Here is a 27,783-nt window from a genome sequence, read left to right as displayed (position 1 = left end):
AGACAGAAAACGATTGAAATTTCCTCAAAATATTAACAGTTATCAACAGCTGTTGACATGCACCGTCAACAAATGTAAAAGCCTGCTTACATCAGCATATTATCAACAATTCGTCAAAAATGTTCAGCCTCAAGCATTGAAGCTGAGCCTTGAATTTTTTAAATTAAATTTTTCACTTCAATAATCTCAAAATTTCCAAAAAAAGCAATTTTTATGTCTGATAATCTCATTCCATTCTACATGTGTGACTTAAAAATCATATTCAGTCATATAAAAAATGATAAATCTTACCTGGCAGGTATAGTGGCCGCTATCATGTTGTTCTGTTGAATTTAATCTCATCACAGATATTACATTACTGTTACCCTCATCATACTTCCTCTGGATGGAAATTTTTCTGTAATAAAAAAAAATAATAGAGAAAATATGAAGATAAATATTAATGAGAATTGGATATAGAAAGCATCATTAAGACAATTGAATGTTATTTTTTGTGTTAAGTTGAGGAGTGGTTTAGCCCGAGCGACACAAGACTTTAGTTTGTAATTTTTGGAATCCATATTGAGTTTAGAGTTCAAATGTCCCTAACAGGCAAATAGGTACCGTAGTGGTATTTGTGTACATAAAATCATTCTCTATGTCTGTTAACGTGTAATTTCGTATGAATTTCAAATGGATGATTTTATCTATTTTGCGTTGTTCGGGTTATTAATGACATCTTATGATTGAAGGTCAGTTAAGGGATTGTTCGGATGTTCGTACTCCCACCGTAACGATTTTCTACAAATTATGAAACAACACTTGCACTCCTTAACAAAATTGTAAATTGTCCCTTGAAGGAGCGAGCTTAATGCGTTACGTAATTTCTGAACATTCCCCTAATTCAGTGAAGAGCTTATCAAATTGAAAAACTGTATCTCTTACATAGCTATGAAGAGTCAAGGGCGTAGCCAGAATTTTAGTTTGGATGTGGAGAACAGAGTTTTTGGTTCCTTAATATCTCAATCTGACAGAAGGCTTTAAAGGATAAATAGAGCGAGCCTCAGAACGTCCATTTGCACAGCAATGAGCTCATGTTAGTCAACTTAGTCAATTCCCCATTTCCCATTTCATAATCAACAGCTCTATTTATTAACAATTAAATACCCCATTAATGTCTTTTAAAAATCAGTTCATAACCCCATCACTTTCTCATAACCCCCAAAAAAACAAAAATTCACCAAGATTAAATTTTTTCTGCTCATCCACAACAACCTCTCGTTGCTGTTTTTTTTTCTCGCTTGTTTATTCAAAACTTTGTTTGCAAAGTGAGAAAAAACATTTTGTTCAGCTCTGTCAAATGAGGGTTCGTTTTTGTGAAACAGAAAAAAAAAATCCTTCTGTTTTGATTCACTTTATGAGACTCTTTTTTTTTTCGTAAACCTTATGGGTTCAATTTGGTTTTCCATGGTTGACAACGAAGAGAAAAAAAAATTGTTTCTTCATGACAAAATTACAAGTTTTGTGTCTTCGTTTCCTTTTGGATATGACAACAGTTGATGTTTTGTTGGGGTTTTGTCTTGTTGCATTAAAAAGGGCAGATTGATGGGGACATTGGGTGACTTTTTTGGAATTTAAATGCTGTGTCTTAACTATATTAGGTTTATTGAGTGGCCAAAGTGTTTAAGCTATCCTGAGTGGCAAAAGGGTCGAAATCAGCCGTCATGGTGTCGTCAGGGCAACTTCACGTCTTACCGTCAACCCGACAACGCAGAATTGTCCTAGCAAAAACGGTATGCTCTTAGGATTTCTTCCTTAAGTCACCCAAAACCAAAAATTATTAAAATTCCATCTTATCTCCACAATAAACCCTGAATTGACTTCAACCAAGAACATTCCACCCCTTTCATACACTTTTTAACCCCTTCTGTCTCTCATCTACTTAGGATGCATGAGTTGACAAATAAATTTCATGTTATGAGTTTATTTAACCAACATTTTCATGTCTATTATCTGTTCACAGTGTTTTTTTGGAACACACAACAAGAAATTGTAGTCAGACATGATGTTTTTCGAACGGGACAAAAAAGGATGGAAAATTTTTTCTTCTTCCTTCGCATGCTTATTCTTTAAAAATCTCATTTTTATTTTTCGGTTCTGAAGAAGCCTTTCATGTAGCATGTTAAGTTCAACCTTGACCTGTCATTTTGGGTTGTTATTTTAAACGGATTTTAAAAAGCTTTAAGGATTTTTAAGTGAATTTTTAGGGATTGGATGTGCTTGAATTGATTTGATTCTCTGCGCTACTCTGTCATTCTAGCTATCCTTTGTCCTTCTGTCTTTTCGGTCTTTTCTGTCATTTCTGTCTTTACTGTCTTTACTGTCTTTTCTGTCTTTTCTGTCTTTTCTGTCTTTTCTGTCTTTTCTGTCTTTTCTGTCTTTTCTGTCTTTTCTGTTTTTTCTGTCTTTTCTGTCTTTTCTGTCTTTTCTGTCTTTTCTGTCTTTTCTGTCTTTTCTGTCTTTTCTGTCTTTTCTGTCTTTTCTGTCTTTCTGTCTTTTCTGTCTTTTCCGTCTTTTCTGTCATTTCTGTCATTTCTGTCTTCTGCCATTGACTTTTGCCTGCTGTTGACGACATTTTAAGTAGATCATGCACCACAATTGATTTAAACAGCAAGTAAATTGACCAAATGATCATAATCATCCAATACCAAAATATGCTTTCAGTCAGCAACAAAGCAATTATAATTAAATTTAAATCAAATTTTAAAGGATTCAATCAATTTAATAAATCCACTCAATTCAATAAAGCTTTGAAAAAGCCTCTCAAATTAAATTTATCTAATTTCCAATTTCGATTGTCAGTCATTTAAAGCCGTCCACAAGATAGTCCCATAAATACAAATAAAATTCTCCGCTCATTGGATTTAAGTGACAAAAAATGTTTCAGACATAAAAAAATTGTTAAAGGCATTTAAACCCCAAAAAAGAAGTAGAACTGACCAACAAAATCAACCGACCTTTCATCATAGAGGAAATACTCTTTTTTTTATCAATTTCTTCCTTATAATCTGTATCTGTAATTTTTGTGGATGTGTGTTGGAAATCGAAGACAGATGAGGATGAAAATGGAATAAAAAATCTCAACAGACACAAAAAAATAAAATTCAGGATGCTTTAAACCAGTGGTGGACAACCTTTTATTTTTAGAGGCATATCTTCATGGTAAGTCTCGACCGAAACCGCACACGGTGTACATTTCCGAAAATTTCCAGTTTTACATCAGTGTGCCGCGACACACAGGTTGCCCACCACTGCTATAGACGTATGCTGCAGTAAATACTTGAGAAATATACTAACCTTATTGATCGGGTAACATTCAATAAAAATCCATTCTTATACCAACTAAAAGTTGTTTTCGATGATCCTTGTGCGGTACATATTAAAACTAGGTCATCTCCTTCCCGTTGTGGAGATTTTGGTTTTGCTTCCAACGACTGCAATGGAAAGGTAAGAAAATATTTTTTATTTTTTGTTGCTTCTGTGAATGCACAAATTTAATTCCATTGAGGAGCTTTATGATGGAAAATATTGTTGGTTTTATAAAAAAGCAAATTCTTAGAAAATATTGCTGCAGAGTTTGAGCTTCGATGAACAATTTTTCAAAATGTCTGTGCCTTAATTTTGCATATATTAGATCGAGCTATTTCAAACGAAAAAAAATAAGTTTTATTTTAGATGTCTAGATAGTGACAGACATGAGCATTCAATTGAGATATAAATTTGTTTACATTTGGATAATATCCGAGTGGAGCAGGCTTTGATTGGTCGAATGTATTGCTAGTGAACGAGCATCATATTGCAGTGAATCACATTTTTCTGGTCAAAATCAACTGTCACGGTGCCATTAGGGCAACTTCTCGTGTTAACGATAATACCGTGACGTGCCGATGCCCTAGCAAATACACTGTGCTGTTCGAGGTAGATATGTCAAGTCAATAACTAAGAATTGGCAATTGGCAAGTAAAAGCCGGCGATAGAACCAGTTATTGGCGACATCTGAGGGAGGCCATGAATCACAGTTGATCTCTACGGCCAGCGAAGTAAGTAAATAAGTATAACTAATAGAACAGTCGTCTAATCGAAACCTATTCCACTCGGGACAAAGTTAGTAAAAAGAGTATTAACCAGAACAGAATAACGTCAAATTATCAAGAAATTACTTTGTTTATGCGCTGTCAATACAATTTATTGGTGTGATTAATGGTAAAATTACAATCAACATGTTATTGTTAGGGTTATTTTCTTCACTGCGTCAAAACATTAACAAAAATGGATTTTCCATGCTTGTCATGCAAAAGGAGAATTTGCATTGCCAGATCATTATCACGCCGTTAAATTTGTTAAGTTGTAGTCAATGTCAAGTGAAAGGACTAAAGTTCTGTCCTGATTTAATAGAAAATCGTTACTAATCAAAATCTGATACATTCGGGTAATTATCATCTATTGGACATCAAGTTACAGATCATTGAGATCTAGAGTTGAGCTAGGTCATTTCGACGCCTAGAATGCATCAGATTACGTTCAGTTTATAGTGGAATCAGAGTCACTCCTTTGATGACATTACTATCTATAGACAACAAATAAAGGCAATGATGACACGCATTTAGACTTTATATGATTCGAAAAAGGACATTTAAAAAATTTCTCCTGTCGAGTTTCGAACCCTTGATTGCAGTATCGTTGTTACAATAATTAGGATCCAAATAACTAAACAATTCCGCCACATTGAGCCATAGAGTTCAATATCATTTGCACCAAATCACCAATAATTAGTCCGTAACCATAAAGTGAGTTACCAACCGATTAGCAATTTTTTTATTTCCCAAAAATTTCCATGAAAAACTATCAAATCTATCAAGTGTTATACATTTTTGGATAGGTAATTTAGTTTTCTATACTTTGCCAGGAAAATTTTTGGAAAATTTGCAAGTAAAATAGTCATTTTGGGTATAAAACGCATTTGATTTATGTCAAGTTTCAATATTTTTGTAATTTCTCAACAATGAAATTATGAAAAGCCTTGAAACTTTGCAAATATATTGCTTATATAATTATCAATAAACTGTAAAAGTTTCAGAATTTTCCAATGAGCTTTTCACGACTTTTCCTGACCTGAAATTTTCACTCTATAAGTACAATTATTTTGATAATCAGGAATTATAAATTATAACTGTTCACTCTATTTGATTCCATTTCTTATAAGCTTTCCATTGATATATAACAATCAAGGATGAAGCATAGGAATTAAGAGAAATCAACAAAAAAGTTCAAAAATTTCTGAAATTTTTGCAACTTTTCCGCCATCTTGAATTTTTCACTGCCTTTTCTGGTTAAACTAATTAACTTTTTTGTAATATTCATACTTTTTTAGAATTGTATTTATTAGTACTATAAACCACTGGAAACCGCATGGTTCTGAAATGAACACAACTAAAACTAGAAGAGCTCAAAGTTGTGGTCATATGAAATATTCCAAATTTTCAAAATCAAATTTTTCAAAAACTCTTAATTCGACTTCTATTTATGTTTTAATGTAATAAAAAGATGGATTATGCAATATTATTGCAATTTCAATCAATAAAATATATTATTCTTCATTAAAACTCAAAAAATCAAACTTTTACTTTTTGTCAAATGAGTGTTTCATATGACCACAACTTTGAGCTCTTCTAGTTTTAGTTGTGTTCATTTCAGAACCATGCGGTTTCCAGTAGTTTATAGTACTAATAAAAACAATTCAAAAAAGGTATGAATATTACAAAAAAGTTAATTAGTTTAACCAGAAAAGGCAGTGAAAAATTCAAGATGGCGGAAAAGTTGCAAAAATTTCAGAAATTTTTGAACTTTTTTGTTGATTTCTCTTAATTCCTATGCTTCATCCTTGATTGTTATATATCAATGGAAAGCTTATAAGAAATGGAATCAAATAGAGTGAACAGTTATAATTTATAATTCCTGATTATCAAAATAATTGTACTTATAGAGTGAAAATTTCAGGTCAGGAAAATTCGTGAAAAGCTCATTGGAAAATTCTGAAACTTTTACAGTTTATTGATAATTATATAAGCAATATATTTGCAAAGTTTCAAGGCTTTTCATAATTTCATTGTTGAGAAATTACAAAAATATTGAAACTTGACATAAATCAAATGCGTTTTATACCCAAAATGACTATTTTACTTGCAAATTTTCCAAAAATTTTCCTGGCAAAGTATAGAAAACTAAATTACCTATCCAAAAATGTATAACACTTGATAGATTTGATAGTTTTTCATGGAAATTTTTGGGAAATAAAAAAATTGCTAATCGGTTGGTAACTCACTTTATCATCTCGACACCTCATAAACCGTACATAATTTTGGTGATAATTCAAATGAAAATTATTATTAACTCACAGCTATGATAACATTTGATATCCAAACATATATAATGTTCACAAAATCAAATAAAGCACACATATAAAATTAAATGAAATTATATCAAAACATTGATATTATCTGTATTATTATCATGTGCTGTTGACAACATTAAATAAACAAAAATCCTGCATTCGAAAAAGCATCTAAAATTATTTGACAAGGCTTCAAGCTGAATGTATTATTTTGTCATTATTATGATATTCATTTATAATTTGGAAGTAAATCGTTTGTTCTGGTTTGTATTTATAGACTGTAAAGCTTTATGCTGAATTTTAGGGAGGCAAATGGATGAGCTTAATGGGAAAACATTGTTAATCTCAAAGGAAATTGAAAATAATTCCAAGTAAAATTCACAAATGAGAATTTATCGAAAATACATTTTTGAGGAAGTCCTACAAATTATTCTTAGAATTAAATTAAATTTTATCAATTGATATATGATAGAAGAAGAAGCCATAGATGACTTATAAGTGCTCAATTATGATTTTCATCAATATTACATTTATTTCAATTTTCTATTAAAAATGGTATCAAATCCAAAAGATGAGGAATAATTGAACAAGAAACTGACCACTTATATTAGAAAGTATGTTCAACAACAACTCAATTACAGGACATGACATGTTAATGAATATTTAGGATAATTAAGATATCAAAGAGATGTGTGAGTTCTTGGAGATGTTTTGCAAATTATGTCAGATCTCTGTGTAATTGAGATTTTTTTTATAATCTGTTCGTTTTACTATCTCTAGCAAGCAATGAGTGTGCTCCCGAGAGCAGATTAAGCTGAGAGCAATGCTCATCAGCATGCTTACTTACTTACTTACTCCGCTGGCCGTACAGATCAAGTGTGCTCAATGGCTTCCCTCAACTGGGCTTATCATAGTATGTAAATCTAGTTTCGGTGAGCAAGCGTTCGAGAGCATGCTCTTTACCTGTTAGGGAATGTTACCCGAATAGGCCAAATGCAACCAAGGTAGGCTTGAATCTGACTTGTTGTCGGATTTACAATCGGTCAACCCACTTGTGGTTTGCTTGTGGTATTCGAGTTAGTTCATAGCTTCTCTTCATTTCAATTTCGAACGGTACAAGCAGTTGCGTTGTCTGAACTATTGGATAAAGACATGTCAAGTTTAACACAGAACATTTATAAATTTGGCCAGTTATCGATTCAACAACTAGAAATTCAGTTTTCATCACAACTTTCACAAAAAAAACTCCCAAAGGTTCACAAACTAATTGTTTAGAAAAAAACCTTAATTGTCAATGGATCAAATTTACCTTCCGGATGTTGTAAGTTGTAAGTTTTGTAAAACATTTCAAATATCAAAATTCTTTTTTTGCTATTTTTTGGGTTCAAAATTCTCCAAGTCTTTAAATTAAATACAACAATATCTTAAAGCTCAAGATTTACTTTAATTAACACAAAAACAAAACTTTAATTTCTTAAAGAATTTTAAGTTGAATTCCAAACAAAGCAACTACTTATCTTGAAAACTGAATCTAAATTTTAATGAACTTAACGAAACACGTTGAATTAAAAATGGAATAAAACTAAACAAAATCGTGAAAGCTTTTAAGCATTTTGATAATAAAGTAAAGCTTTTAATAGCTTTGTTGAAGAAGAAAAAGTTTTGTTTTGTTTTTAAAGATTTTTTTAAAATATAAGATCGGAATTGCTGTTTAAATTTATAGTAAAATGATGTTGTGGTGGTCTATATGTTTAAGTGATCACATTGCGTGCTGCAATCCTGGGTTCAAATCCCAATATGATTTTCGGAAAGATGTAATTATTGATTGACTCTTTACTTTGTTTATTTTTAATATTTTTTAATCAAATCATGACGACTGATGCTCGAAATTAATGTCGAAAAATTCAAAATTAATGTCGAAAACTAGCTTGAAAACTATTTGAATATTATTAAAAAACCGTTAAAAAACAATATAAAAATTCAAAATAAAAATTATTTTTTTTGAGTAAAATTGAATTGATTTTTATCAATTTTTAATGCATTTTCAGTTTTAAATTTAACGGAAAAAAAATTCATTTTCTAAATCTTAATTGTTGAGTTTTAAAATGACAATAACCTCTAAAGAATGTTGACACTTTTGAAAACTCTATATTCCCCAAGTATGTAAATCAGGACATTTCAGAGCATAAACCTTCACATATCATCAACGTAAAACTTTAACTAATAATTTAAACAGTTTATGTTCATTAAACAACATGAAAAAATCTTCAAGCTTAGTTGTTCGTTCAACAAAAGGAATATTAATTTAAAACTCACTAATTAATAATCGCGTTTTGTACCTTTAAAAAAAAAAGAAACTTTACCATGAAACTTTCATACATTCCCCCTCTATGGCAAATATATTTTAATTCCTTAAGTATTCACTTGATGTACTGAAAAACATTTTGTTCATACAATATTAATTGAATTACTATGAAAAACTTTCTACTTGAGATAATAAATTAATTAACAAGTAACATACGTAGATGTTGTGTTGAACATAAAAGGAAATAGCATTGGTGCTGAGCAAGTTTGGATGTGTGGTGGAATTTTGAGGTTATGAGTGCATTTTAATGGAATTTTAGATGCAGATTTTGGACTGTTGATCTTGAATTTGACTGATGAATATGTGCTGCATACTAAGCTTGTTGCATGCCATTTTTACTCAAATTTATGCCTTCAAGAATCAAAGAACAACAATTTTAAAAATTCAAAAGGTCAAAAAAGTCCAAAAAAAATTTCTGAATATTAAATTTAGTCTTAATTTACATAGCCTAACATCCATCACTCACTCCTAAGCACAGCACATTTTGCCTCATCAAATATGTGCCAAAAAATTGTTCTCTTCATTTTCACATTTTTCGACACTACAACTTCCTACGATGTTGGATGGAAGGCAAAAAAGGAAGGAAAAAAAAAGTTTGCTCATGTCAAGAAATGTGAAATTTAATTTACACTGTATTTTCAAGGTATTAGGAGAGTATTTTCATGTAGGTTCATAAATTTTGATAAATAACGTTGATACGTACAGGAAGGAAAATTTGTTAGGAAGGCAGAGTTGGGGATGCTGTGGTATGGTTATGAATATATGACTTGAAGTGCTGTGAAATGGCTCAAATTAATGTTATAAGCTTGAAAAATCGTTTTTAAGCTCACAAAGTCATCAAAAAGCTCGATATAACCTTTGAAAGCTTACAATATTGTCAAAAAGCTCATCAGATTTGTCCAAAATTCTCAATTTGTTAAAAATAAACATGTAACAATATCAAAAAGCTCAGCATGGCCTTTTTCATCTTACAATATTTTCAAAAAACCCACAAATTTGTCAAAAAGCTCTCAAAATTGTCCAAAACCTTAATTTACTATCTAAAAGTTAACAACATTTTCCAGGTTTGAAAAAGCTCTCTAAAAATGCCAAAAAGTTCCCTAAAAAAATTGTCAAAAAGCTTATTTTTCTTTAGAATTTTTAGGCATTCACTATGGGGCAAAATTAAAAAAAAAGGGACATTCACTTTGATTTTTGGACTTTTTGGAATCAGGACTTGAGGATATTTTTTTCTTATAGTACACATAGCAATAGACTTGCATGCCAAATTTCAGCTCAATTGGTGCTGTTTGGTCGGTTCTGAAGGTGTTTGAAGTTGAAAAATGGTAAAAAGCGGATTTTTTTCATGTCTTGTTTGACTTGAAAAGTTTCTTATTTAATTAAAAGATATTGAAAAACGGTTTTCGGTTCCTAATTATACTATATAAGAGCTTTAATTTGCAATGGTACAAAGTTTATATATACTGGGTTTTAGTGGCAGGACTTGAGAAAATGTATGAAATTATCAGGAAAAAAAGCTTCAAGTGTCCGGAAAATATGCTAGTTCTCAAAAGTTTCTCATATAGACCTATTTTTTCGTAAAGTACTTACTTTCTACTTTCCAAAACTGAAAAAATATCCAAAATCGGTTGGTACGAACAAAAGTTATTGCATTTTTAGTTTTGGACGAATTTTTTTCTCAAAACTAATATTTCTGAGATGAATTTGGAAGTTATCATTTGGAAAAAGTTTTTTAATGTTTTTTAATGTATTTAGTCATTTTATGAAGACTTGTGAAGAAATTTTTTGAAAAAATTCAAAATTCTCCGAGTTAGAGGTACATATGCTATTTGACGACTTGACCCTTTTTCTCATCACTCAAACTGCTATAACTTTTAAATGACTAAATATTTTTCAGTTCTGTTTCTTGTTTAGTGTAGCTTGTTATAATACCTTTCCAACGATATATAATACTTAATAGTTGGAAGTAGTCTTGGTCGTGAAAACGGACCCTGTTTGTGACTGACCCTTTACAAAGAAATTTTCAAAAAAGTCATTTCTAAAACTACCACTTAGAAATTAAATAATATAATGTTTTTGTGTTTTTTAGGTCAAATTATGATAGTTTTGAATCTCAAAACTCAAAAATCTCATTTTGTAAACTTTCTGCAACTTTAGGGGCCTTCATAGGTAAGACTCAGGTAGTCTCTCAATTCTCAGATATAGTATTTTTTTATTGACTTTTTTTGATTGATATTAAATATTTACATTTATTTTGTGCAAAATATATTAATTTTAAAAAGTTTGGGTCGAAAAAAAGTGGTTTTTGACTATTTTGTTAAAAACAGGCTTAGGTAGGCCACATTTAAGGCACTCCAGTAGCCACTATGATTAAGTTATATACATGTTTTATACATATTAATAAAGGTAATATTAGTAACTAGCAATAACAGAAAACAGAATGCAAAAATATTGATTCTAAAAAAAGTTATAGTCATTTGAGTGGCCAAAAAAGTGTCGAGGAGGGCAACCAGCATTGGCAAAAAGACAAAAATTTAAAATTTTACATTTATTTTGACAAAAAACGCAATAATTTGAATTATTACGACATAAAAATAGTTTTTATTCAAAAAACTTCAAGAATTTCATTAAAATTTTGAATTTTTGTGTATTTACCTATGCTGGTTGCCCTCCTCGACACTTTGTTGGCCACTCAAATGACTATAACTTTTTTTAGAATCAATATTTTTGCATTCTGTTTTCTGTTATTGCTAGTTACTAATATTACCTTTGTTAATATGTATAAAACATGTATATAACTTAATCATAGTGGCTACTGGAGTGCCTTAAATGTGGCCTACCTAAGCCTGTTTTTAACAAAATAGTCAAAAACCACTTTTTTTCGACCCAAACTTTTTAAAATTAATATATTTTGCACAAAATAAATGTAAATATTTAATATCAATCAAAAAAAGTCAATAAAAAAATACTATATCTGAGAATTGAGAGACTACCTGAGTCTTACCTATGAAGGCCCCTAAAGTTGCAGAAAGTTTACAAAATGAGATTTTTTGAGTTTTGAGATTCAAAACTATCATATTTTGACCTAAATACACAAAAACATTATATTATTTAATTTCTAAGTGGTAGTTTTAGAAATGACTTTTTTGAAAATTTCTTTGTAAAGGGTCAGTCACAAACAGGGTCCGTTTTCACGACCAAGACTACTTCCAACTATTAAGTATTATATATCGTTGGAAAGGTATTATAACAAGCTACACTAAACAAGAAACAGAACTGAAAAATATTTAGTCATTTAAAAGTTATAGCAGTTTGAGTGATGAGAAAAAGGGTCAAGTCGTCAAATAGCATATGTACCTCTAACTCGGAGAATTTTGAATTTTTTCAAAAAATTTCTTCACAAGTCTTCATAAAATGACTAAATACATTAAAAAACATTAAAAAACTTTTTCCAAATGATAACTTCCAAATTCATCTCAGAAATATTAGTTTTGAGAAAAATTCGTCCAAAACTAAAAATGCAATAACTTTTGTTCGTACCAACCGATTTTGGATATTTTTTCAGTTTTGGAAAGTAGAAAGTAAGTACTTTACGAAAAAATAGGTCTATATGAGAAACTTTTGAGAACTAGCATATTTTCCGGACACTTGAAGCTTTTTTTCCTGATAATTTCATACATTTTCTCAAGTCCTGCCACTAAAACCCAGTATATATAAACTTTGTACCATTGCAAATTAAAGCTCTTATATAGTATAATTATGAACCGAAAACCGTTTTTCAATATCTTTTAATTAAATAAGAAACTTTTCAAGTCAAACAAGACATGAAAAAAATCCGCTTTTTACCAGTTTTCAACTTCAAACACCTCCAGAACCGACCAAACAGCACCAATTGAGCTGAAATTTGGCATGCAAGTCTATTGCTATGTGTACTGTAAGAAAAAAATACCCTCAAGTCCTGATTCCAAAAAGTCCAAAAATCAAAGTGAATGTCCCTTTTTTTTTAATTTTGCCCCATAGTGGCATTGTCAAAAGTCTCAAATTAATCTAATAAAGCTTGCAATTTTATCAAAAAGCTTATATCATTTTCAAAAAAGATCACAAAATTGTCAAAAAGCTTTTGAAAGTTGTCAAAAAGCTCATAAAAGTTTCAAAAAGCTTCTTAACATTGTCAAAAAGCTCCTCAAAGTTGTTAAAAAGCTTAATTTTTTAGATTTTTTAGATCAATGTCAAAAATTTTAAATTACCTAAATATGAAGCTTACAATATCATCAAAAGCTTTTCAAAAATGATCAAAAAGCTCTTCAAAAATTGTCAAAAAGCTCAGAATATTATCAAAAACCTTACAATATTTTCCATCAATTATCAACTCTGCTCCAAGAAGCTCCAATTATGTACACGACTAAATTATTCCCCATCAGTTTGTAAACACAAGAAAATTATTATTGCCATGATGATGTAAAGGTTAACACAACATGAAGCCAAATTAGATGGGATGGAAGAAACATTTAGTCGCATACAAGAGAGGAAATAAGAACATATAATAAATCTTCTCACCTGTAAGACTAATCCAGGTTCCTGATGTAGTGCATAATGTGTAGATATAAGTGAAAAATTGCCAATTCGTCCCTTTTCCACCATTCGATTGATTGATTCTCGTACCTTTATAGAATCATTTTCAGCACCAAAGAAATGAAATGTTAAGTCATTTTCCGATGATCTGTGGACGTGCAAGAAAGACATAAAATAAATTTTTTTTGGCCATAAAATAATGAGATAGACAAAAAGCAGAAAATTCAAATTGAGTGTGATGAATGTTGATGATTTCTTGGAAGGTATAATAAAAAAAGGATATCGAAGGTAAATGTCTCCCCTTATTTCTTGTTTGAGTTCAGCATACACATGTGTTACTCCCTCCATTCATACTTGCTTCCTCTGCAAAATATAATCACATACAATGCATACTTCTGTTGAGAACTGTCTCGACAATGGCTTAGTCATAAAAAATATTTGATTTAATATACAAGAATAGAATGAATTCAATCATATATAATTCCATATGGCTTCAAACAGCTTCTTTTGTCATCAGCATTGTGTTCATTCATATATAATTCTGAAGTGGATATTCTATTTTGCTTGGGCAGGATCAATGCAGTAGTTGTGCATTAGAAGAGAGATGCTTGAATGTTATGAGGGAGCTGTGGATAACTACGAATTGAAATAAATTCATTTCTTATCAATTCGGTGCAAGCAGTTGGTATCATAAAGGGTGATTTGCTCTTTTTGGGGAACATTTTTCAACTTCCACGTGGAGTACGGAAGTTATATGTTCGTACCTATTTAGAAGGCAATAAAGACGTAGAAACCCCAACATCACCCAATCACATGCTACCCAGGTCCCCCTTCCTCACCAAAAAATACACGAATATCAAATCATGGAGATTAACAGCTACGCTCAATATATTCGTGATCGGTATTTTGTGGGTTAAGATGGAATCATCAATCTATTCCATGAATATATGAATTTTATCATAAATCGATGATTTGATAACCATGAGAACAGATTACAGGTGAAGAGGAATGAATTGCTCAAGTATGATATTAGATGGAAATTGGATGATTTGATTGTATTTGTGGAGTTAGAAGATTGTCCAAGGGATGTGAAGTTTGAGCGATTAGCATCTAAAAGTTCTAGTTATCGATGGATTCAATTTGAAACGATGGCAATCGGCTGTATTTGAGGATTTTTTGTCTTCTACTCTCGACTGGCCAATCTTAGATAGGTATCCAGCTAATAGCAATCAGCAAGAAGGATTATATACCGATCGGTCGATGGCCGATATCAGCTGACAATACGGCTAAGACGATCTTGTAAGCAACGCAGTAACCTGCAATCGTCAGTTGCCGGTCGACCTTGACTGCAGATTAAAGGTTGCACTTGACGGTATTTTCTAAATTACCTCAATTTTCCTACAATCTATCTCTGTTTGAAACTTGAATTGCTTAATTTCCAATGAATCCAAAAGATTTCAGCATAAATCCACAATTCCTCATTACTTGGAAACAATAACTCCATCAACAATCAAGCCTACAGATACAATTTCACCTCGTTCTCACATCTCCGTTCCATAATAGGCACTTAAATCCTTAAAATCCCTTATTAATTCCCTCACATGAACACATTACAATGAGATTCGATTACCGAAACATCGAAAGCATCAACATCATCTTATATCTCTTGTGTAAAACATATGTATACACATCTATCTGTTACATATGTTTTGATTTTCTATTACCATTACCATACTTACGTTTTGCTGAATATTTCTAAATCATTGATTCGACTTATATTGGAATTCCGTAAAAATCGACTTATCTGTGGAAGAAAACGGAAAGGAAAAAGAGAAAAAAATCAGTAAAAGTTCACGTGGAAGGGGTGAGTAAATAAGTATAAAGAAGGTGAATGGTGGCGAATACAATATTGAAAAGCAACAGCAGCAGAATAAGAACAAGGAATGAATAATAAGGAAAAGAATTTCTTAATAAGAAAATTTATTTTATTATTTTTTTGGTGAATGAAATCAAAATGAAAAATTGAGAACGACTTTGATGAAATGAGGATATGGAAGTAAAGGCGCATTTTATATGTTTTGTACATTTTCAAGCGCATTTTCCAAAGGGAATTGGCCAAATTTTGTACATTTTGGAGACATGGACTATAAAACGATATAGGCAAGGCTCCTGTTGTCGGTTAAAATGACTCTGTGGCTTAGCAGATTAGCTCTTAGGCAATTAATCACTATACATCGACTCAACGAGCATGGGTTCGAATCTCGACATGGAAAAATTCTCGCATATCCCATTTTTAATCAAATTTACTCGATCTGAAACAATACAGACATATCTTTGTGGTCTTCCCTAAGAAATGGCGTCAAATGAGTCTCGGATGTCTCATTTTGTGCTGTAGATAATGACAGATGGCTTGGAATCTATAGATTCACATAACCAAGTGCATTAGATTGAAATAGCCAGAATATCTGGTTTACAGCGAGTTGGAAGGACTTTAGGAGTCTAAACTCCCAAAAAGTCCAAAAAAAAACACATCCAATTTGGAATCCAGCCAAATTTAGTAAACAGTAACATATTCATCTACTCAAGAGAGATCCCCAGACAAACCTAAAACCAACAACATCCCCTCAATTTCTTATTTAAGCTATCAAAGCAAATAATGGAGAGTGAGAAATGAAAGAAATTCTAATCTATATGTACACACCGGAGAAGGAAAGAAACAAACGGAACACGTGTGAGAATTGAAGAGAGCAAGCAGCAGCAAGAAGAAGATATTTGAAAAAAATGGAATGAATATATATTGCGTCTAAATATCTTAGTAGCTCTGTTCTGTGTTTACATCTTCGACTGTTTAAAGCTAGAGATGGAAACTCATAAAGTCAGTAATGAAATGAATGGGTGAATGCGGAGAAAATAAGAAGTAGAATTTATGAAATATGGAATATGAAGATGCTCTAGCACAAAAATTGAAAGGTTAATAACCGACATTGAGAATTTTGTTGAGGAGCAAAATTAGATTAAAATCACTTTTAAGTCTCAAAATTCCAAATTTTCTTTGAACTCAGTTTCCATCTCTAGACCCAAAGTACACAAAGAATCAAAATCCTCTCCTCTTAAGATGGATAAGTGTACTTCATAAGTATGCGGTTTGAAGATTCATTCCAAATAAACAGAGACTAAAATTTATGAAAAATAATCTTTGATGAAAAAAATCATTTTTTTCGATGATTAAAAAAATCACGATTTTTTTCATCATACGTTAATCACACGTAAAATTTAATCACGTAAGCTTAATCACTACGTAAAATTTAATCACGCAGGGCAAAAACACATGGTTTACAATTTTTCTCAAACGTTTTGTGTCAATCACGATGAAAATTTTGAAATTTTTTTAGCTCTAATATTGCATTAAACTAAAATATTATAAACCTTTACTTGTTATTTCACTATTTTAAGTAAATTAAAGTAGTTTTCTGGTGCTTAATTTAGTTAGATTAACCAATTTCAACTTCATATTTGTGTAGTTTTTTAATGGATTTATTTTTGTTTCTCAGTGAAAAAAATACCAAACTTCATTGTTCTTTTTCACAAATCTAACTAAATTAAGCACCAGAAAACTACTATAATTTACTTAAAATAGCTAATTACATATAATAGTTTATAATATTTTAGTTTAATGCAATATTAGAGCTAAAAAAATTTCAAAATTTTCATCGTGATTGACACAAAACTTTTGAGAATATTTTTAAACCATGTGTTTTTGCCCTGCGTGATTAAATTTTACGTAGTGATTAAGTTTACGTGATTAAATTTTACGTGTGATTAACGTATGATGAAAAAAATCGTGATTTTTTTAATCATCGAAAAAAATGATTTTTTTCATCAAAGATTATTTTTCATAAATTTTAGTCTCTGCAAATAAATTCATTTCATATGTTGAAGGAATTTTTTCTTTATTTTTTCAATTTAGATGAAATTGGATATGACAGATTTGCTGGCTAAGAATGCGAATGTCATGTTTTTTTAACATCTATATATAGGCATTCGAGGATGTGCTTTTTACAAAATATATAAAAGCTGGAACTGATTTGTTGAGAGATTATATTCCTTGATGGAGCTGAAGATGAGATTAGTTCATGGAACTTTAAGGAAAAAATAAATGAGGATTTGTTCTTTTAAGAAGATTGCTATGGCGAGATTTTAGAAATCTACAAAGGAATTAAATTGTTTTTTTTAGGAGCAGTTAGCAACATTAATTTTAAAAGAAATGTGGAATTGCTTTGATTATGACGAATATCTTTCGGCATTCATTCAAATGTTGTTGCCACGATGGAACGACGGTAGTATCCAACTCCATGGTGACTCTGACATAACGTCGGATTTAAGTCGAATCTGGCATTACGTTTGAGTCACGATAGCCTTAGGCTGGATTTTTGATCGAGGAAATATCGTTCGGAATTCAAATTTTGTTGCTATGTCATAGCGACGGTGGTATACTTAGAATTGGCTTAGAGCCAAAAGTTGCTGACAGGGAAACATGGACAAAATCATCAAATATAGCTATTAAATCTGCTTAGCTCGAAATTTGTTATCTTAATGTTCAGTGTTTTAAACAAAATTTTTCGATTTTGTGAATTTCGAATTCGAAAATTCTTTGTTTACATTTTCCACCTGGACATTTTGTTATCTAATATTAGCTAAAAGTGATATTTCTTAACATTATAAACGACAGGAAAGTATTCAAAAACTGTGAGCAAAGCCTTTAAATTCACTTTCTTCAAAAAAGTATGTCTAATTACTTCAAAATTTGTAAATTAACATTTTTTCAGACCTATGTGACGCGGGTGTGTGACAAATGTGTGACACGCATATGACGGAACACGAAAATGCCGCGGCACACAGTTAAGACAAGACTGTTTTAAAGCATTCAAAGAATTCAAAACTTATAGCACAAAAAACTACATAAAATTCAATCAAAATCTTCACATCATCACCTTAAAGCTCAACTAAAGTGGATATATCGTATGAAACTTTACAAAACACAACACAAAAACATCCATTCAACACTCAACTTGACTTGATTTTTTCTACCTCCCTTCATTCTCAGTATTATCGCAGGAAGAGTTGAAAAAACAAGATGTGGATGATGAAAATAAAAAAAGTATTGTGGCATGTTTGGTTTCCGTAAAGGATGAATAAACACAAAAGAATAAAGTTTATCAATCTCGATTGGAACATTCATGTGCTGCATGCTATGAGATGCATTTTTTTCTTCTATGATTACAAAAACGTGACTTTTGGTATTGAAAAGATTTTGCATCACATTTATGTGACCAACTTCTTTATATCCATTTTTGTGCTGAATCTTCACGATCTCAACTTTCATTCATATTTTATAATTTGCTGAATCATTTTCCGTTACAGTTATCAGCTATAATTTCATGAATAAATCAGTAATGAATTTTATATGAATTCGAACTTTTTTTCACGCTTAAGGAATCGGAATCGGAGTGTAGAAAAAAGGGATGAAAATTGTAAAATTAAAGCTTCTGTTGTATAATCAATATTTTATGTATTGCAGCTGTAAAATAGAAGTGTGCTGAGTTAATGAATAGAGTTCTTGGAAGGAAAGGATGTGATAAAGGATTGATTTTCAAGCCTTTCTTGATGCTGTCAAGCTTTAAGAATTGTTGAATGAATCTTAAAGGTTGTTTTCCTTAAATTTGCAAATGGTTGCCTCGCGATTCTTTTGAAAATTGTGGCTGATTGTTGAGTTATGCTTAATTTTATTAATGAACGACACCGTAAATTTATTTACATAAGCTTTATAATTAAGCCATATATAAAGTTGTTGATTCAGCCTACTTAATGCCTTCAAACATCCAACAAAAACTCTTAAAAAATACCAACAATAATCAGATTAAAATTAACAAACTTCCGCCACGAAAAAAAGCTCTTTCCCACACATTTCCGCTAAAAACCTTTAAAATTTTTAAAACAATCAGACAAGAGCACACAATTCTTGCATGCATAAAGTTAAATAAAAGGAAGGAAATACCATTCAAGGTCTCATATCTCTCAGCAAACAAATTAACACAAAGCAATTCTCACAATCTTGTGTGATTCAAATTTAATGAAATTTTTAAATTTACGAGTGCTCGAGATAACAATATAAACAATATTGAAATTTCGGCATGTTGTCTCGCTGTGAATTTTCTTATTTTTCTTGTGTCTTTTGCTATGTTATGTTATGTGCGTGTGGTGTGTAGGAGATGAAGAGATAGAAACACAGATATATGGACTTGCTTTAATTTTGTGCGAATTTTTGAACTTTTCAGACTTTAGTTCTAAGACTTCTTAAATTTTTGTTCTAAGAAATATGTCTGGAATATCAATTGGTACAGAAATCAAGGTAGGATATGATTTTCACCATTAAAAAATTTATGGTTGAGGTTGATTAATTTATGTCTTAATCTCAATATGGATAAGCCTTCACTGGAGTCAAAACTTTAGTAACTGCATAATGCTGCTCGAGAACTTTTCCAAAAAAAAAAAATCCGAGTCGACCTTGTGCTCTGATCAAGACATCATTAACAATTGTTTTCTAGGTGAAGTCACGATAGTTCTGGGTCATCCAAATTCCGTCGAACTTCTATTCATCATGACATTCTCGTCAGCCCTTTATTTTGCCGTCGAGTAGGACTTTATCGTAAAATCAGTTCCTGTTATAAGTACTATTCGACAAATTCAAAGTAATATTACTTCCTACAGTCAAGCGTAGTATTGATTAAATTGAAGGAAGAAGTGGCTGGCCTTCAATGAGCCATGACATTCTTTGAATGACAACAGCTTTATCTTCACGGAAAAACATCAAAATTACATAAAATTGACTCAAAATCATCCAAGGGAAGCCAAAAAGCATTAGTCGGCACAAGACCTGAGACACATTGAATTCTTGCCGTTCCTTTATATTTCCAGTTCAACAAAAATTGTATTTACCTCAAGAGAAGAGAAAGAAATTTTTTTATACATATCATATAATTTTATTCATACCGTAAGCGAACTATAGAGGAAGTCTCTATAATACAAAATTTTTCCTGTTCCTCTTATTCTTTGTTCAGTATGTATATCTTTGTGCTTGTGTTGCTCTCAAAAGTATAATTTTTTTTTTACAAGAAACATGATGAACATTTTTTTTTGTGCGCAGGAGATGGAGAGAATTATTACATGAGTATGTTTTAAATTTTCTGTTGCTTTATTGAATTAGAAAATGAAAAACCATGAATTTTCCTTCCTCAAAATTCTTTTTTTTACTCCTGTAATATGAGAACAGCTTTTGTTTCATACAAAATTACACCAGAATTAATGCTGTAAGAAGATTTCTGTCAGAGATGTAACAAGGATGGGTTAAAACTTCCTCTTTTGTGGTATGATTTGAGACATACCCGAACAGTACATCGTTTTTGCTTAGGCAGCGTTTTGTGGGCGCATTGACGGGAAGACACAAAATTTCCCTGTTTAGGCTACCCAGCAACGAGTCAGGTACCTCTATTTTGAGAGCTCTTTTTGTAGACTTTGCTATGGATCCTATGAGGCTCCCTGAGCTCAAAGATTTCAATGGAAGAGGAGTAGAAGCAGAACATTTCAAACCCTTCCCAAAAATCACAAAAAACATGAAAACACACATCACACCCTTCCTGACTACACTCTCGTCTACATATTCTGCTCCAACAAAAAATTTCCTCGAATTCATTCTTGTTTTAATTGAATTTAAAAAAAAATTGTGTAAAAATTAAAATCAAAGAATTTTTCTGTCTAAAATCCCTTTCGGCATTCTTTCATCAGTGCCTTAATATTACCACTCAGTAAGCTCTGCTCTGATTTAAAAAAATTACACTCAATTAATTTAATTTTAGAAGAATTTTCGGCTGAATTTTTAATGAGATTTGAATTTCAAAAATATTTGAACATTTTTATTTTGTTGAGATTGAAATGTTTGTTGATAATAAGAAGGGGGTCTTTGTTGGAAGCGATGTTCTTGATGATCATGAATAAATCGAGCATTTTGAATCAAAATTGACAACTTTTTTGTCTTTTACTCAGGAATTTTAATGTTAATTGGTGAAATTTTTGATTAAAATGTCTGTAAATAAAAGGAATTCCGCCTACAAGTTTAAACGTTTATTGACAGATCATATCCCGAGGAGCACAATGTGGGTAATTTAATTGTTGTCGTAAAAGTGGCTCAAAATCAGCATTCATGGTCTCTAACAGATAATATGGCGATAAAGCGCTGTCCTAGCGAACACGATGTGTTTTTCGGGTATAATTTTAGGCTTTAAGACTGATTCAGGATTCAGACAGATTTAAAAATGCTCGTTATATAAGTCACAAGGCTAATGTGAGCTTAACTTATGAGTTTTAGACAGTCTCTCCATTCAAACCCATTAATACAATTTAAATTAAGATTCGAACTCCTTATATGACGATATTACGGCACATAAACTCTACAGCAAGACGATTACCCATGATTATCCAGTACATTTTATTCAAAATGATTAGTCAAAGCTCCAAAAAATCCCAAACAACAGAATTATTGTCCAACATACCAATTTTGCCACACTTCCATTTCTATAAATAATTTTAAAGCCAATTCTTCATCTTAAAATCTCTTCAATTGTATTTTCCCAATCACGAAAGCCTTAAATTGAATCATATCACTCACAAGTCACTTGGTCTGACAAAAATGACAAGACAAAACAAATACACGCGCTTGAATTTTCTATAGAAATATCGAGATTTCCATCTTCATTTTTCTAATCAGCAACTGCTATCTGATCTCAGATGAGTTTTTTTCTTTCCAGAAGGTCAGTATTCGTGCTGACACGTGAATCAATTAATGGTTATTTTTGTGAAATATAAGCCGGTAGGCATCAGGGTTAGTTCTATTAATGAATATATTAGCTTGTAAATGCATAGTAACGGCAGTAGTTAATGCTATTGGCAACTGTTGCTATTTTTAGTAGATTTTTTAGGATTGATTATTGACATGAACGACGCAAATAGAGAATGGACACGATTAAGTTGAGGATAAATGGATGCTGATGTCCTTAATAGATGAAGGGAGCTTTTAAATGGCTTCGGATGACGGATAGCAGCAATAGATGTATCGGTCATGGACCCTAACAGACACAGAGACCACTTTTAGGTGCTGAAGTGTCGTTTATGTGCCAAACAAGGATGTTATTTGACTGTTAGGGGAAATCTTGGAGAAATTATGGCAGATCCTTTGTCATTTGTGTTGCTCGGGTTTATCATGTCCTGAGATTGATACTAGAAAGGTTTGTTCACTTATTCAGGTACAGAATAACGAACCTTTTTCAAAAAATGAACAATTAAATTCTCAGACTTACACCCACCCATCCCCAAACACTCCTCAACTTAGAATGAGTAAATGCCCTACATCATATTTCCATTTAACAATCCATTAAAAAATCCAACAAAAATTCAATTCAAATTATGAAAACAAAACCAAGAAGATAAATTACAAAGTCAAAATAAGAAATCAAATAAACACAAAAAAGAAAAAAATTCTTTGTTTTGATAAAAGAAGAGAAAAACGCAGAATTTATGTGCGTTCTTTAGGGAAATTAAAGCTACTTCGTTTGCTTTTATGCTTCTTTTTCTGGCATGTTTTATATTTTTTTATTTTTCTTCTTTGGATCTATGGCAAAAATTACATTCTGATGTGCGAGAATATGCTACACATGAAAATCTACATTTGATTTGTTTGTTTTTTGTTTTCTTATTATTATTTGGTGGATTTTTTTGAAAATAAGAAATTTGAGGGGATTTGATGTCAATTTGGCATTAACGATTTTTTTTTTCATTTAGGTATATTTAAAGTTTATTTTTAAAACCAAAATTTAAAATTTAAAAAAAAAAATTAAATTCAAAGTTAAATTTAAGACAAAAGAAATTTTTAAAGTTTAAATTAAGTTTTTTAAAAAATGAATTTTTAATTTTTTTCTAAATTTTAAAATTTTTAGTTTTTTTTTAATTTTAAATTTTAAATTTTTAATATTTTAGCTTTTTAGTTTTAAATTATCACAATTTTAAAGTTTTTTAAAAATAAAAATCAATTTGTTTAAAAATTTAAAAGCAAATTTTCTAAAAAACTAATGTCAGATAAATGCGCTTCTAACACAATCCTTCAATAACTTTCTAAACTTTTATTACTTTCTTCAAATTTCTCGCTTCAAAAACCTCCTTGACTCTTCTTTCCTCACTTATTCATTTGCATTCGTTCATTTCATTTCGTTATTATTTCCATGTAAAATAAAAAAATTGGGGCCGTCTATAAATGACGTGAATCATAAAATATGACTTTAGACTCTAATTTATTTAAATCTTAATGAAAATTTTAAAATTTATCGCATAATTTTGGACTTAGTTTCCCGAAATCTTGGTCTCGTAATTGGGAACCCTTTCCTAGAATATCTCTATTCCTTAACACTAAACATCATTTTCGCACAACCCTTATTAAAAAATATATTTTACGTCTAAATGTACCGAAATTTTTCATCATTTTCTTCTTTTGTAAAGCAACAAAACATAAAATATATAAATCTGTAAATACCAAAATAAATTTTTGTGTGCATGAAGGAAGAACAAAAAACATCAAAAAAATTAAAATAAATTGGAAAATTGTCAGAAACAATTTTTTAATTTTGCTAATATTTAAGTGAGTAATTTTTTTATGTTTTTGAAAATTATGCATTCACATGTTGGTTTTAAAATGCAAATTTTCGCGTGAATTTTGAAATTTGGAATGGCTCATTAAAATTCAAATTTCAAATATTATATTACGGTTAAAATTTAAAATCTCAAAGATCAAAAAAGGTTTGCAATAAATTTGCTGTAAAATTCTAATCATCGTTCGAATTAATAACCGTTAAAGATTTATATTTCAAACATGCTATAAATTTGCTATAAAATTCAAATTATGAATGACCGTTCAAACGTTCAAATCAATATTAAATTGAATTCTAACTGAAAATTCAATTTCAAACTTGCTATATTTTTGTAATAAAACTTAAGAATGACCGAAATTTGGTTTTAAACTCAAAATAACCGCTCAATTCCAAAAGCCTTTAATTTAAATCTTATTAAATTCCATCAAATCATCAATCATTCAACAAGATCTTTAAAACTTTCTCAGATATCAAACAGAAAATGTTCATTAGCAACATTCTAAAAAGCAAAGTTCTCCCGACACGCTCGTCTCATTCGAAAACCTACTCAATTAGCAAACATGCCAGAGGAATTCAAATAACGTTTCATAAAGTTAATGAAATAGCCATTTATGTCATCTTCTGTGTAACTATCTCCGTTTCACTTGTCGACAATAATTAATTGTTATTCACACTCGAAAGAGAAAATTGCCATTAAAAGTTATAAAAACTGTAACAAGTTTCCAATATAAAAAAAAGAATACTTTCATTCAGTCTTGCGGAAGATGATCAAAGTTAGTAAGAGATAAAAAGTATAATGATGAAGGATATTTTGTTGTGGGTGTATCGATATAATTGATGGAAATGGAGATGGGATGATTAAATATTTTATAAGCTATGTCATTTATTAAAGCAACAGATTTAAGTATTGGAAATTGAATTTACATGAATAATCCTCGTAAAAATGGAATATTATTAATTGTTTAGATGAGGATGCCTATGGAGCGGTTTTGGCTGTAATATAGTTGCTATGCTTTAAATGCGGAACTATATTTTGAAAAAACTGAAAAATTCAAGCATTTTAATCTTTGTGTGGGCATTTAATGAGCTTGTAGGCATTGATTGTTTCATCTAAATTAATGAAGCTTGATAAAATGTTTGTATAAGCTAAAAAAAATGAGATATAACCAGATGGAGTCCACACTCGAAACACAGAAAGCACACAACGTAGACAAGACATACCTAAGAATGGGGAATTGGTGAAGCCAAAGTCTGGCTGCGATGCTGACCAAATATTAAGTTCTCATCATCTTAGACTAACAACGACGACTCAAAGCAAGCAACTCAAGAATGCATATATTAGGACAGGGTGAGTCTAGCCTGAGTCTTGAATTTCAAGGAATCTCATCCCAAACCCCGAGCCACGTCAGACAGCCTCTAAATTTCTTGCCTTTGCTATGTCGTATTCTTCCCAGAAAAGGATAAATCCGATAAAATCTTGCCCATCTCCTTCCAAAAAATTCCTAAATCCTCACTAAATCTTCCAAATCCAACACCATAGAACACGAATGCCATCCATTCAGCCATCTCAATAATTTATTGACTTTTACACTTTATTTTCTTCATATTTATTTCTTTTGCTTTGTGAATCACAAATATTTCAAGCTAAAGGTCGTCTCTTGACAAAAATGAGAGTATGGAAGAATATTGAAGTGTGAAGGAGTAATAAGAATTTCATAGGAAGAAAGAAAACAAGAATTTGAGATTTTTTTTCGGCCTTTTTTTCTCTTTCTTTTTGACAGGCATTACAGAAATGTTTATAACAATATTTTTGGATGAGGACAACCCAAATATGACATAATATCAACGCCTCTGTGTGCTACTTTAAGACTAAATGGATATAAAGAAGTCCTTGATGTGATTTTCTTTGGGATGAGAATTATGCAAGCATTTAGGAACTATTTTTGGTTATTTTTTTTGTGAATGACTTTTTCGAGATTCAAAACATCCAAAAAACCTTCCCAGAATTCCCTACTCACATCATCACATCCAAAAAGCCTTTTTTTCTCTTAAATTGTCCATAATATTTTTTATGCCCACACCATTTGGCCATGACAAATCATTTCATTCGATGAAATCTCATCTAAAGGACCATCTGTTTATATTTCTATGTCTTTCGCCTGACTTGAAATCTCAATCTATCCATAGTTATGTAGATACAAGCACATCTATCGTCTCTTGGGTCATAATTCGTTTATCATACGTTTAAGATCATGTTATGTGATTTTTTCTTTTTCTGCTGCTACATCTATCGCTTACTCAAATATAAATCTATATGACCATCTGTCTATCTGTGCTATTTGTCTTTCACAACATCCTATATTTTGTGCTTTTGGGTGTTGCTGGTGAGTGAGGAAATTGAGGTCATATAGTCTGATTGTGGGCTTGGATGATGATCTGGTTTTTAAGTTCGATGTGTTGCAGCTTTGCTAAGCCTTTGTAAAGGGTAGGTAGAAAGAAATCATTTTCAAACAGTCTGCGAGAGTCCTGACCAAAATTGAACAGCCTCCGATAAGTCGAACGAATGTCTGGCCATAAACTTGACCTTTCATGACAATTTACACAAATATCAATTTCATAACTAGCCATACAGTTGACCATACACTGCCACTATTGAAAATATCCTTCAAGCCAGCAACATCCACAAAATTTCAGTTCCAAAAAATGCGTCATTAAATCCCATCAACAAACTTCCAACCCGAAACTATCTCCTTTAACTCATCTCTTGGGTTCAAGAATAAAAAGAGGATATAAAATTTATTTGAGGATATCTGTGTACATTAAATTGTAGCCTCAATCATCACATTGAGTTCAAAAAGTCATAAAGATAATAATAATTTTTTTTTCATAAACAGTCAATGACAAAAACACATTTTTTATACATCATCGATTTCCCTTTTTTGTCATGTATAGTTTTCGATGGATGTTTGGCTTTATTTGAGTTAAAACAATATGGAATTTGACTCGCAGCTATTGAGTGAATCTGTAAATTGTTTGTATGTTTTGTATTGACAATTAACAAACGGTAGTTAGCGATTGAGATAGCTTTAAGGGACAATTAATGGAAATTGTGATACAAAATTGATCTGTATGGCAAAAGTCAAATAGTATGTAGGTGAAATGACTGACAAGGTGATGATAAATAATAAAATGTGAAATTTATCATCATTTCTAACTAAAATGTTGATGTGAAATTTATGAGGAATTCTTCATTATAGTGGAAAACAAGTGGAAATCCTGAAAAAGACATGGCGTAGAAATGACCAAAAAACTGGTCACTAGCCGACTTAACACTGGCTTGAGACTGGGTATCATTGATTTTGGGATAGGGCTAGTGTCACACTGTCTTATGGCCATTTCTAAGCCATGCCTCTTTAAGAAAATCAAAGAAATTTTTCAATAAGAGCCATTTTCTTTGGGGCCTTTAATATATTATGTAAAGGAGCACATGAAGCTTTAGAGTACCAACTTTAGCTCCAAACGAGTCACCACCCTCTAGTACACAAAAAAGAATTTCTCTCATGAAAGCGTCATCATTGCAGTAAACGCAAAAGATAGCAAAAGCAATAAGAATGGAGAAAAAAATATCGGTTGGGCTTCAGGGGCTATTACAGCAAGCACCACAA

The 27,783-nt window shown here is 31.1% G+C and overlaps 1 protein-coding gene across 1 annotated transcript in view; it reads right to left on the bottom strand.

The window, feature by feature from the left end:
• The window catches only part of LOC139098288 (uncharacterized), a 136,282-nt gene that overhangs the window by 68,141 nt on the left and 40,358 nt on the right, over positions 1-27,783 (bottom strand). The window contains exons 7-10 of the mRNA XM_070650425.1: positions 15,107-15,171; positions 13,353-13,515; positions 3,337-3,473; positions 292-397 (exon numbers count right to left, since the gene is read on the bottom strand). Coding sequence (XP_070506526.1) covers positions 292-397; positions 3,337-3,473; positions 13,353-13,515; positions 15,107-15,171 — 471 coding nt within the window. The remainder of the gene's footprint in view (positions 1-291; positions 398-3,336; positions 3,474-13,352; positions 13,516-15,106; positions 15,172-27,783) is intronic.

The sequence above is a fragment of the Chironomus tepperi genome, unplaced genomic scaffold (genome assembly GCF_022539635.2).
Source record: "Chironomus tepperi strain 1889 unplaced genomic scaffold, CSIRO-AGI_Ctep_v1 contig_445, whole genome shotgun sequence".
NCBI lineage: Eukaryota > Metazoa > Arthropoda > Insecta > Diptera > Chironomidae > Chironomus > Chironomus tepperi.
This window is presented reverse-complemented; position numbering and strand designations above follow the sequence as displayed.